Source organism: Ammospiza caudacuta, chromosome 2, assembly GCF_027887145.1.
Source record: "Ammospiza caudacuta isolate bAmmCau1 chromosome 2, bAmmCau1.pri, whole genome shotgun sequence".
NCBI classification, from domain to species: domain Eukaryota; kingdom Metazoa; phylum Chordata; class Aves; order Passeriformes; family Passerellidae; genus Ammospiza; species Ammospiza caudacuta.
Window position 1 is genome coordinate 41,693,713 of NC_080594.1, and position 14,573 is coordinate 41,708,285.

General features: G+C 36.8%; 1 protein-coding gene across 1 annotated transcript in view; it reads right to left on the reverse strand.

The window, feature by feature from the left end:
• Positions 1 to 2,833: 2,833 nt before the first annotated feature.
• The window catches only part of SLC36A4 (solute carrier family 36 member 4), an 85,271-nt gene continuing 73,531 nt past the window's right edge, over positions 2,834 to 14,573 (reverse strand). The window contains 1 exon segment of the mRNA XM_058825645.1: positions 2,834 to 3,141. Coding sequence (XP_058681628.1) covers positions 2,834 to 3,141 — 308 coding nt within the window.

Sequence of the window (14,573 nt, forward strand, 5' to 3'; positions counted from 1 at the left end):
ACTGCCTATGTGACTTTAAAATGGGATTTTTTATCAATGAAAAATCAGTTCTAGAGCTTGCATGCGAGTCTCACGTCAGTCACCATTCCTTGGACAACTTCAAAGGTAAATTCTGCAGTAGGACAGCTATTTCTTCTAGTGATCCATTATTGGAAACAGGCAGGATAACACTGAGTTTGCAGGATAATTTGTAGTTTTATTGATACAGAAGATTAAAGTTTTACAGAACATCAGGCAAACCCATCCTCTTATTTGCCCAATACTTGAGGATGAACAGTTACAGACAAGAAAATTATCCAGTTACCTGTAGTGCAGCTAATGATTAAATTACATTAAAACTGTTAACAATATTATATTGTAAAATATAAGTTCATATACAGTATATAAATACAAAGGCTTTCTGCTCCTTGTCAGGAACATAAGCTAATCACACATTTTGCAGTTTAATTTAGCTTGTGCTAAAGTACATTTCCATCTTAAATATATACCTTAATGTAAACCATACCTATGAAATCTCTCAGTTTCATTCCCCGCCTCTTAACTTGCAACTAATATTACAGCACTTTAAAAGCTGAATGAACACTCTTATTCAGAAGAGGTTTCTGTCAGAATTTCCTCTCTCTTAAATCTTTGGCAATGCTTTACAGGACATTCTCATTAGTCAGACTTAGTTTTTTACCACATGACATTTTAATCTTATCCAAAGCAGGACACTCTGGTTCCTGACTCCTTCTGTCTGAAAGAGCAGGCCATGCAAATGTATGAGTGTTAAAATTATAAAAATCCTACACTGTAGGAGAAAATTGACATTGTGCAAAATACATCAATAAACATTTTAAAGATTCAAAAGATATAACATTGTTAGACTTGGCTACACTGGCCAACTGCATAAAAGCACTACTTCATACCTGGTCAGTCGGTGGCCATTCACTGCTCTGGAAACCTGTGCCTTGACAGGCTGCACTGCAGTCAGAGCAGGAAGATGTGCATGGCTCTGTCTCTGGGCCAGCCTTTCCAAGGTCTGATGGCTAAGATCAGAACCCTCAAACCCATCAAGCTTCTGAACAAGTTATCTGAGTTTCACAAGGATATGTTACATTCACTGGGTACTGGGGCCACCTCTGTAGGCTGTAGGTATCCAGCTCAGCAAATATTCATTGATAGAAGCGTGGCAGTATCCACTTGCACCTGACAAAATCACCACCAAACTCTGAACCGGACCAGTCCTTCTGCACCCTGGTAGAAGCACCTTCTCAGAGCTGCTCACCAGGACACAACTGAAGTAGAACAGATATGAATGGACTTCAAAGCCCTTTATTCTCCCAACACACAAGTAGAAGGATGAAAAAACAAGAGGAAAAGTAACTTGCATTTAAATCCTCTCAGTCCTACTAAAGATGTTTCTTGCAGAAGTATTTCATGTCAAGTAAAATATGCTGTACAGAAATATATTCTATAGGTGTATGGGTAAGGTAAGTAACAGATTCACTATGAAACAGATGGAAACACTGAGATTTAATGTCTTTTAAAACAGCTTAAAGACTAAAAATCCTTCAAGACGAAAAGCTGAAGTTACCTTTTTCTTCTCTGCTAACTACCTGTGTTTGCTCCGCTGTGGCACTTCCATAAGAAAGGTTAATCTGTGGTATCACACAAGCAGACTCATCCCTTCCAAGTGCCTGCCAAGTATCTAATTTTGCCCATGCTAAAATCAAAATTAGAGGATTACTCAGAACTATTGCTTGAACAAATACATGCAGTTTAAACTACATGCTGTAACAAATCCCTATCAGAAATGCCCTCATCCACATGGAGATAGAAGTGCACATTACAGTCACCAGTTGGTAGATGACAGTGGAAGAATTCTTAAGAGAAAATATAAATATAGATATATTTAGTAGTATATTACTCTAGCACTGTAATGCCAAATGGTAGATTACCAAATGGTAAATTTCTGAGGAATATACTGAAGGCAGGCAAAATATTACATATATTTCTATCTTAATTTGTATGACTACAGTGGAGAGGTTTTGGCATAACATATTTCTTGGGGGAATTTTATGATTAAAAATATTCTGTAGAAAAAATTGTTTCTTCATAACAGGAATGAGTATGATAAATAGTTATGTTATTGCACAAACTATAGGGTTTTTAGAAAACAAGACCAAAAACAGTGCTTCAACATTTGGAGTGAAAGTCATCTATGAAGTGTGAGACAGAAAGTCAAATATGAACCCTGAAAATCAGGATTGTTCATAGGAACTCAGCCAGCAGGCTTGCTAAACAAAACTAATTTCTACCCAGATACCAACTTATGAACCTACTATTTTTTTTTCCAAAAAAGACAAAAGAAGCAAAAATACGTAAAAAGCATGTTAGATACTACTTAAGGCAGAAAATAAAAATGAAAAAATAATTATTATATGTTCCAATAGAAATATAGATATGTAGTCTAAGACTTCAAGCCACAGGCAATAAAAAATACAGCATTTTATACTTTTGTATAGTTGAAATCAAGGATAAAGAAATTGTGTAAAAAATGGGTCAGGGTAACAGTTACCAAAATGTACAAAAATAAACTGCTTATCATGTGTGATGTTGAATGTTTTTGCATGAAAATAATATTGCTTTGATAAACAAAACAAAATCTTGTAACTTTTCATTCAAAGTCCAGAAGAGATATATAATTACTTTCTAAAAAAATAATGCATTTCCACATGTATATCCTACATCTTACAAACTGTACCTCTTTACACAGTACCAGTAGTTGAAAGCAGGTCCTGAGTCAAGAATTTCTTGTTAAGGAATGAAATAGTTCACAGTGCCTGGTTAATTACTTTAACCCAACCACCAAGTCTGTAGCATTTACATCTGCAGGAAAGCTCCCTGTTGCATTAGCAAGAACTGTGGATGCTGGATAAATGATTTCTTCAACCGTCACGTATGTCCCTGTTAAAAATCCAACAAATCCAACCACAGCTATAAAAACATCTTTAAATATTGTCAATAAACTTAGGTTTTCCTTGTAGAAAGTGAGGATTTCAATCAGAGGTGGCAGAATCAGTCCCAGAGTGCTGCTGCTGACAGCTCCGACGAAAGAAATCACCAGGTCTAGGCGAGGGATCAGAACTGCTACAGCACCTAAAGCACAACAGGAGAAATGGTGGCTTCAGATTCAATGTCCTCATGAGAAACAAAACTGCAACAAACACATCATCGAGTGGGTCAGGCTTTTTACAAAGTTCCATCATTCTGTATTTTTCCAGCTCCTATACAGCACTATATAGAGTGTGTGAGAACTATAGATTAATGCACATATTTGTCATTAACCCACATCTTCATGCTCATCTGAGAGACCCAGCTTCAATTCTGAATTTCTGCATGAGCTGGCAGAGCATCAAGTTAAAGTATTCTTGTACTTACAGGGTAAAGAGATTTGGCCTGCAAATCACAGAGAAATGAAGGATATGGAATTGCAAGGAAATGTTTTAGTTTTTGGTTGTCGATAGATTTTTAGGATGAAGGAAAAAAAGCTGAGGAAGAGTAGAAGGGGCTGCTGCATGCTGCTCAGGAGACGGGGCAAAAATATATTACTGTCTATTAATTTGCATAATTAATAATCTAAAAATCACATAAAATTATTCAAAATGAACAAACCTGTGTGGCTTGGCAGTCACACAGTCATTTAAGTGACTTTTACCTACACACTTGAACAATCTTGGTTTGTACAACTGCTTTCAGTCTGTAAAATGTCGCTGTAATAGTTGCCCAGTTAACTAAATGAAAACTTGGCCCTGCCAAGAGGAGTTTGAACACAAGGCCCAGTAATCCTTTTAAGCTTGGCCAGTGTCACCTCCTGAAACTACAACAGTTACAGAAACAGAATCCGTCATGTTGGACCAGAAACACTTCTGGTTTTAACTGCTTTGGCTGGCAAGGTCCCCTAGCATTAACTCAGATATATCAGTTGTGTCATCTTTTCAGTCCTGGACTAGAAAACAGCTTTCAAAAGCCTCTATATGAGCCCTGTATGTGGCAGAAATGTCTTTTTTCCCTTCCACGAATATACTGCCTTTTAACTATCAGACATTAGTGTAAAGAGCATCAGACTGTTTGCACCCTTCCACCACATCTCATTGAGACAAAGAAGCAATCATAAAGAAAGGGGAAGCAGAAAAAAGGTGCAAATGCCACCAGCATTAATACCATGCATTAATACACATAAAAATACCATGTAATATGTTTTGGTTTTTCTCTAACTCCCTTCTTCACTCTGAAGCCAAAATAAAAGCATGTTTGGTTTTAGAGCAATTTCACTGACCATATGTTATTCAGTGTTTATGGTAATGAACAAATGGAAGAAGCAGGAAGGAGATCTCCGCAAAATACATGAGGATGAAAACCAAAAGGTGTGTATTAGCTTTATAATGCATAACCATGAAGTTGTGCTTTCTATTTGTAGAGTGTCTTTGCTGTGGGCTGAATGGCACCAGCTGCATCAATTCTGACACATTGTGATTATGAAAGGCAGCATACTCAAATGATGTTCCTGTTGATGTTCTCCATTGAGGACAACTTTGGGAAAACTGCACTGGAAAATACACTCAAAATTCACTTACGAACACAAGAGCTGTCCACTGCTGCCTAGCAACTTTGCTACACATCTTAATGAAACTTGTAACTATAGAGTTCTCACATAAAAAGGAGCTAAGACTAAAATGTATAAAACTGCAGAGGGAGAGTGGATTAATAACTCATCCTATTTGAAAGGAACATATCACGCACAGATCTGCCAGAAAAAAAAATCTATTAACTTGTTCCTGCTTGAGATGACTGTAGTTTATTAACACTGGGATTCTACAGAGATATGAGAGGCACTGTTTAGTCAAAGAAAAACTGGACAGAGACAGAAGTGGAAACCTTAAAAACACCCTGGCACTCAAAAATAGGTAAGACAGGTTTTTTTATCCCACTGTTAGGATGGACCTACTCAATGCCAAACATATTCTTCCATTTCATGATGTGACATTTGAAGACTGGAAATGTCACATGCTTATGCATTATCCAGGCCAAAGCTGAATGAAAGGCAAAAGGAATTATGCCAAAGTTAATAAAAGTCACTAAATACCCACCACTGTAACTTTTGCAGCCATAAATGTTCAAGCCACAAAAGTAGGCACCATAAACGTACAAACAATACAAGATGAGCACACAAGATTGCTATGTGTGATACTTACACAGCCATACAGAGTCCAAAAGTAACTGAAAAGTGCAGCTGAAGTGTATTGCAGTGTCTGGTAAAACTCCCAGCTAATGACTATGTTGAATGTGCTGTTCCAAAGTAAAAGAGAGGGCTGCACACTTATTATCTTGCCAATTCAATAGATGTAGTGGGTGTATTCATTAAATATAGATTTTCAACTTCTGTAATAGACCTCTTTCAGTTCCACATGTGTCCAGAGTTTAGAAGGCACTCATTAATTTATGGTTTATAGTTTTGATTCCAACACTTATTAAAATAATGAGACTATGTTTCATATTTTTTAATTGGAAAAAAATCCAACTCTAGTTTGTAATTGCTTCAAGTTACAGAAAAACAAAATGCAGTGTGTTGATTTGAATCTCATCAAACGTTTGTCTGACTCATACAAATTTGTATTAATCTGGATATTGCTGTGGGAGGAAGTTTGGAAAAGTCTTTCAAGGTTTTAATTAGTGTCTTATTTATTCCCTAACAAGCCAAGAGAAATACAATGCATGTTTATTACCTACCAAAGAATGTATTCAAGAGTTAAGAAAGGGCTCCTTTTTCCAGAAGCAAATAAGGGGCATTCCCACAGGTAGGAAGCCTAATTTTCCCAGCCATTTGTAGGTTTCAAAAATACAATGTAAAGAAGAAATTCTGATCCTTCATCAGCAGTTATGAAACCTTCTGGTTTGGAAGTTCAGCTGAAGAAGTAAGTTCTGTATTAGTAATAAGACACTTTTTTTTTTGGTCAACAGTTAAATTGTCTTTAGGCTTGAATAAAAGAGTGGGGGCCATATGAACAAAACATTCTGCAGAGATAACAAAAGGTATAATCATATTGATTCTACCTTAAACTCTGCAGTCTAATCTCAAAACCTACAACTCATGGTTTCTCCAGCCTCTCTCAGCTATGTAGCTCCACATTTGGGTCAGCTGAGACTTTTTAAGGAGAGGAATGCTATACTGCAATGTTTAGATTTTCTTAAGGGACATAACACCCCAGAGGGATGATACTCTTAATTTTATTATCTTTATTTTGTAGTGCTGCTTCTTTTACAACTTTTTGTTATAGAATCAGCGTATTAGTTGCCAGACTTGCTTCTTGGGAGGCAATTCCAGTGAGATTGCTGGGGAGGAACGAAGTTTTGCCATTTCCACCCAACCTAAATGCATTATACCTCCTGATGAAGTCAAATAGGTGATTACCATATTCCAATACTTCCTCCAATAATCAAATATTGAGCTACCTTACTTATATCAGAAAGTAATGCATATTCCATGCTAAATCCTTGAGCAGGACGGGCACAGCTGTAATCAGGATCCATGGATGTAAGTAAAGATTGAATATAACTTTGGTCCTATACATAGATAGTTCAAAAGCAAAGCATATTATGACTTCATCAGGACACTTTAATCACAGAACTTACTTAAAAAGCCTTTATTCCCATACTTCTAGTAGTACTTAATTAATTTATAAGCATCTTTAGGACCTCAGAAACCAATTTTGAAATTTAAAATGCTAATAATAATAATTTCTACTATATTTTTCTTTTCCTCAATAATAAAGCTATTTAATACTTCTTCACTAAAATCATTAAAAGAAATTATTTTTCTGATAACACCAGATTTTAGATTTTATCTAGGTACTCAAACATAATTCTGACAAAGAAAACCAGGTTAGTGGTATTCAAATGTTGCATCTGAAAAAAATAAGTAGTACATACACTACCAGATCAGTAGTATGGCACAAAAAAACTTGTCCTAACAACAGGTTTTATAAATAGGCATAGTCAAAAAGACTGGGGGCTTCTTAAGTACAAAAAATGTTGGATATTACTAGGGAGTGGTAAGTTCATACAATTGAAAAGTAAAGTAATTGTCTCAAGTGATATACAACCAGTTCTCTTCAAAGGGAAGTGACAGTGCTGGGGAAGCCCCTGTCCTGCAGGAAGCCAGCATACACCAAACTTTCTATTTGTACCACTTTTCCAGGACCAGAGAGCAGACCACAACACTGACGGGTGTCTGACATCCATATGACCTTCCAAAAACACAAAACAAAATTGTATTCTTAGCATACAGATGTCTATGATATGGTAAGGAATGGATCCCTTCCAGGAGTTAAAATTGCCAAGAATTCTGCCTGTAGGTAAAACAGCAATTCACAATTTCAGCCTGAATGCTCTTTCCTATCCAATATCCCAGGCTGCCCCCTCTGTCCATCTTTCTTTACTGCAGTAGTGCTCACCCACTCAGTCTGCCATCCTTTCTTCCCTCCCCCTACTGCAGTGTTTGCTGGATCCCCTTCCTTAATGCAGCACCTGCATATTTCCTTCCAACTCCCTCCTCCTTTTCTGCAACACTTCCCTCCACATTGCCCAAGGTTTTTTTCCTTTATCTTTTGTGAGAATGGAAGAACATTTCTCTGATATGGACTGCCCCAGAAGGCTCAGCCAGTTTGGCTGCAAGGAGCAAACACGTGCAGGCTGGACAACTGGCAAGTCAAGATAACATCACCTCCCCAATCCTACATCACAATTAAAACTATTCACCTTTTAAAAATAAATGTCAAGGTCTAACAAAATCTAATGTTTCCATGAGAAGTTGCTCGTGTAAATTTAATAAAAAAGAATGCCTTTCACAGTGGACACCAAACTGTTTTGATACATATGTACAAAGGAATATGAGACCAAGTAAAAACTGTTATCTATCTGCAGATAAACCAACGCAAATAATAACTTAAGAACATTTGTGAATAATTTACATGTTGATACCTGCAGTTTAAAAGAAGGATTTTAGTTAAAGATTCTGACATAATTTTACTTTATTTTTTGCTAAAAATGATAATTAACATAGGGGTTTAGGTGGTGTTTGTCTCAGCTGTTGAGACATTAAGACTCTAAGATACATATAGAAGGTAATTTTTTAAAAATATATTTAGATTGTCTTCACAAAAAGTAATTTTTTTAATCCAATTTTCTAAAAGGCAGACTTTTAAATTTGCTCAATCTCAAACCAAAACTAAATGTGAAAAGGAACAAAGCAGAAGACATGTTGCAGTTATATATGAGGTGACAAATTCTACTTGCACATTGGAGAGAAGGAGGGACAGCTTGCACACAGGACAACCACACACATCATCTAGTTTGGCTTTGTTCCCTTTGGAATGAAAAACTCCTTCATCATTATCTTCCTGCAACACACAGTATGAGGGAAACATAAAGTACTTCACATCACTTGCCCTCACACTACACCACCACATTTTTTGTTGCTTTGTCCTGTGCTAGAAGGAAAGACCAGACTCACACAGGAGAAGATGGTTTCAATATCCTAATCTTTCACAAGCAGAGGTGATACAGGTCACTGCCCTGACACACAGCAGGGAATGGGCAGATCCATTCCTTCCCCAGAGCCCCCCACCTTTCTCAAACATGTAAATAAATTCAGGTTTTACAGCATTTGCATCCAAGACGTCAAAACTGTTATTAGAAGGGTTTTTATTATTTTTATTCCTTAAGCAGAAAGACACATGAAGAATGACACCAGACCAAAGAGCAATTTAACAGCAGTATTGAGTCCACTCTTCTTACCAGGCTACTTAAAATACCTCCAGCCAGGGCAAAGGACTGGCACATACCACTGCTATGAGACACCTGTTTCAAGGCAGCATTCCCTCCTTGCTCCACTAATAAAATCACTCCCCTTAAGCTGTCTGTGTTCTAGATAACCCCAAAATTCAGGCAGTGCAATTATTTCAGATTACAGCTTCCACAACCTGCACCCATTTTAAGCAAAATCCAGTGTCACAATAATCTAGTGCAGGAGGAGGCTGTATGAACAGGTGTGGCTTCACAGGGACAGGGATGAAGCAGCAGTGACACAGCTACAATGCAATTCTTCCCTCTATTCTCCTCCTTGGGACCATCCAGACTGACTTCTCTCTCTGAGCCAAATGTCCAAGTGGAAGTCAATGGTAGCTTGGCCTCTTCATCCTGTTCTGCCTGTCCCCATCAGATCTTCAAAATTAATGTATTTTTACTAAGCACCCCCCTTAGATGGCAGCAAACCAAGAAAACCAGGCTGTGAGAGGCCAAGGAATGTCCTCACGCTGCAGTTTGTCCAGAGCTGCAGTACCAAGTGGGCTTCACAAAATCAGTAAGCAGACACGCTTGGCACAGCACACACCAGATTAGGTGGAAATGTATTTGACCATTTAGTTAACTACAAACCATGTAGTCAGAAATGCCTCCTGTTTCAGGCTGTCAGATGTGAAGCATTTTATTTATTCATTTGTCTCTGCAGTAAATTTATTTGAACTTTGCTGCTGATACTTTATCATAAAATAAAAAATTTAAGACATTCTCCAGTGAAATAATGCAGCCAGCTGTTAACATGCATTTCTGGATTCAAGGAATGAATGCAAATCATACAGCAAAACTCAGTAATACTAAGCTACAAATGGATGATCCTAGACCATAAAAGTACTGGCACTTCCCACTGGCAGTCTCCTTCTGATTCTACAGGCTCACCAGAAATGAGTCCACAATTGAACTTTTGTCCTCTTTGTCTCACTCTCTCAAAATAATTTGTGGCTCTGAGACAGCTGAAAGGTTTTGAAACACGTAAGCAAAAAATAATGTTTGCTTATCCAAGGACAAGACTGTTTTTGCTACAGAGAGCAGAGGTGAAGAAAAGAGTCAGGACGCGTGGTTAAGCCTTGAAGAGCCAGCCATACTGCTTCCAATGATGCTAAAGAATGGTATTTTCCAATATTCACCATCACCACTCCATACTCCCCAATCTTTCTCTTGGATGCACTGCATACATCAAGCTATCCCACAGGAAAGTAGGTGGGGATACACGGCTACTACTTTGTAGTTTCATAACAAAAGCAATAATAAATTCAAATAATTTTGTATTAAAATTTTATATTAAAAAGTTTGTCTTGCCATTACCCTTGAAAATAAAATTTTCATTATATGCCTTTTGATTACTACATAAAGCAAGAAATAATATGGTGAAGATGAAATTGAACACACTTAGCTTTAATCTCAAGCTAATATACTTTGCTCCATAAACACATAAATATGAAGGAGAAACATCACCAAAGACACCTTTAGGAATAGTAAAAACTACTTATCTTTACCCTTCAGGCTTCTTTTCCCGTTTCATAATACAATTTTACATTTCTTTAATAAAGATAATTGAAGAAACAGATGATTAAGATGACAAGAAGCATCTGTTATTTTGGAATCCTTTTGTAGTAATAGAATCTATCAGGGTGCCATAAATTGTAACAATCATGTCAGGTAAATTATCTTCTCTAATCACCACCTAAGGACTAAACAATATATTAAGTAATAGAATAAGTTAGCCCTCTCTCACCAAGTATTAAAAAAATTAACATAACAAGGAGATTATTCTCTAAATAGCCTTTAAGAAACTTCTAAGTCTCTAACCCATGTTTTTGGGGAGCAGGGATTGTTTATATGTGCTACAGCTTCCACCAGCAGGAACAGATTAATTTGTAGAATTTCCAAAGAAGGAAGTGTACCAGACCAGTTTGATTAATCAGAGAATTCATCACAGAGCTCTGTAGTAAGAAAAACCACAAAGAGGAGATTTAAGCGAGGACATACCATAAAAGAGAAATTTAGAAACATCACATGGAGAAGTCCGGATGTTCAGAAAATTCTACTAATTTAAGGGATGCTACAGGCAATAAGAAAAGCTTTTACAAGCACACTGGCAACAAAAGGCTGGAAGGAGGATAGTGAGCCTGCTCCTGGATGGAGTGTGGGATTTAGGGACAGCACACCCAGCAAAGGCTGAGGTATCCAGTGCTGCCTTGGCCTCAGTCAGCCTCCCAGTCCCTAGTGTCAGTGCAAGACCTCAGTAAGAAAAATTTCCTTTGGGAGATGAAGATTGAATCAGGGATTATTTGAGACAACTCAGACCATAACAATCTACAGAACATGAAGAGTTGAATTCAAGAATGTTGAAGAGAACTGGCCAATGTCCTTCTAACATCACTCTGTATTGTCTTTTACAAGTCATGGAATCTGGGGGAAATCCCTGGTGACAAGGGAAATTAAACGTTGTCAAGAGAGGCCAAAAGAATAACAGAGGGAAATACAGGCAAGTCATAATTACTTTGGTCCTTGGAAAAATCATGGAGCAAAGTCATCTTGGAGCATATTGCCGGGCTCATGAAGGAGAAAAGGGTATCTGGGATCAGAAAATTAATGGATTTATATAGGAGAAATCATGTCTGACCATCCTGATAGCATTCCTTGATACAATGTTTGGATTTATGGATGAGAGGAGAGCAGTAGATGTTATTTACCTCAATTTTAGGGAGGTCTCTGACACTGTCTGCCACAATATTCCTGTGTCTGAATGGAGGGAAAACAGAGAAGCAAAGAACCTTAATGGATCAAACAATAGCTGTTAATGGGTTGTGCTCTACCTGGAGGCTGGTAGAAATCCTACAGCTAGTAGGGAAAGTAAAAGCTTCCTGTAACTGATAAAAACGCTAAATGATCACTTAAGATGACATGAATTATGTTCTTTAAACCTAGAAAATGATAATGTGCTCACCACAACACTAATATCTAAATATGTCCCTGTATCACAAAGTACCAGTGTTGAAAGTGAGCTGACATCACATTTAAGTGATTCATTTACATTAATTTACATCATTAATTTTTAATCCTGATTCAAAACTGGATCAAATTTGATATTTTAACAGTGATATTTCATAGTACTTTTATGAAAATGGCTTAAAAACATATTAATTCCTGCTTATTGATAACTTCAGATTACACATCAGATTATTTAAGTAACAGCTAAGTACTTTACTACACAAAATGATTTATTCCACAGAGAAATTTTAGCCATTTTCAAATGGGAAGCCACACTCTGATTTCACACAATGTTAAAAGTTTTTCATAAAAAGCAAATACCTGGATTCTCATGTTGTTTTTAAGTATCTGAATTGGCCTACTTATTTTGGGCTGTGAAAAGCAGAGGTTTTCAGTATGATTAGCAGCTGTAGCATATGGCACTTACTCTATTATTACTGACATAGTAATAAATAACTTGTGAGCTTGCTGCAACGTATCAAAAGTAAATTAAAAAATAATGCCCTTAAAAAGATAACAATCACCACCAACCACACTGCAGTGGGATGACCAGTGCATTTCCATAACAATGCTTTGCAACAGCTGGTGTCAGAGGCACGGGCTAGTTGAAGCCTGCTGTGGTGATTGATCATAGAGAAACAAGAAGCTGCCAAGAGCCTTGGCTTCCTGGGGAGGATCATGTGGTTGAGGTTCAGCTCCCTGTGTTGACAGTACTGAATTACGGCCTGCAGTCCAAATCCATCAAAAAATGCAGTCATCTGCAGATGTTTTTAGTCTTAATTTGTTGGTATTTCACCTCACAAAATGAAGTTCAAAGAGAGCAGCTTGCTTCAATCACATGGGTGAACTCACCTCCGGCCCAGCACAGGGAAATTCAGGCACAGCTCCTGTCCTCTCCCAGCATCCCATCAGCCGAGCAGGGATCACACTTTGCCACTGTCTGGGAACACTCACTGCATGCTAAGCACACCCAAGGGAAGAGGCACCCTCCTAGGCATTCTTTCTTAGGTTTTTTTTGACCCAAGTGAATCAATACCCAACAAAAATATGTGATTGCATATCAGAAGCCTGTACCAACACATATTGTCCTTTATCTGTAATTTACAAAGAGCTCACCATCAGCTTTTCACCTTGATGGTGAAAAAATGACCTAGTGCTTACAGCAGAATAGGGGAATTCAGGTTGGACATGTTCCTCCAAGGACTAAGGCTTAAGTCCGAAATACTGGGTTTTCACCTACAAAATTACCATTCAATTATTTTTTTTTCTAAATAAGGAACAGGGCTTGTCTTATGTGAGCAGAAACTTTTTTCCTGGCTATCCTCAAATGCTTTGCATTCTGTTTCAGGGGTGTTTTTTTTTCCCATACCAACTCTATCTTTGGTAATGCTTTTAAGTGGAGAATGAAATTATTATATGTGAATATACTATATAAAGCAGTATGAACTCCTGCAGAATAAAAGACAATACTAAATATCAAGCATAAGATATTACTTTGTAATAATGTTATTTTTAATTAGCAGATATTACAGCCACCATATCAACTAATAAAGCCAACCAAAAAAAAAATCACATAGTAGTATACTACCTCCATACTTTGATACAAATACTGGCCTTAATTAAAATTTATTGGAACATTCTTGTGGAAATTATTATGTATATTTGCTGTCTGTGGTCCTCATATTACTAAAAAATGATTTGCAATTAGTTGCAAACTAGTTTAAAAAAATTACTTGTAAACTAGCAGAGAAAAAAGGTAAATTCCAGTATGTTTGAAATTCACCAAACCCCTAACTTTTTACTGTCCAAAAATTCCTATAATTATTTCATTGTTAGCTCTGGACCACACTGTTATTCAGAATATAATATTCAAATCTAGAGTAATTTCGTAAAACAAAATTCACCTTGAGTGTTAAGTATAGGCAAGATCTTACATTACTTTGGTGTTCCCAAAACACTGATCTGAATGTTGGAGCAATATTTTACACTCAACCTAAACAGACCTGAATCTAAACCACTTTATTCATGGCTAAGAGCTTTGTAAATATTGATTTAAGGATGTGATTATAACCATGGAGTTAGAATATTGATCTACCCATTTTCAGTGTAAGAATCAATTTAGAAAACAAGTGAAACACAAAATTGCCACAAATTTTTTCAATTAGGAGAGATAATACTGCTGTTTATAAATCAGATGAGCAAGAATTTAATTAGTTTCCCTCTGGAAAAAGCGATGAAAGAAACAAGAAAAGGGAACAATGAAAATACTCACAAGAGAATGGTATCATCAAATGGTATCAGAATGGACTGGGAGGATTTCCAACATAAATAAAAGGACAAAAAACTATAGTAGATCTGTATTTGAGTAAAATGGGGCTCATGATAAGATAGATCAGTGCTGACTGCTGGTTTCTGGGCATAAACAAAAACTGATGGTTGGATCATATTGAATGTCTAATACAGTCAGACAACACAGCAGGTCAAAATTTTGCTATCAGTGTCATGAACAAATATGCATACCTCAGTGGTAATGCTCTGTATTTGTTTTAATGCAAGTTTAGTGTTTTACCCCATGGATGGAAATACTCAGTATGTTTACTGGGTAATTATACTTAATTAGCAAAATAATTTTAATAGTTTAATTTTATAAAATGTGGCTATTTATTTGCATGCATTACATA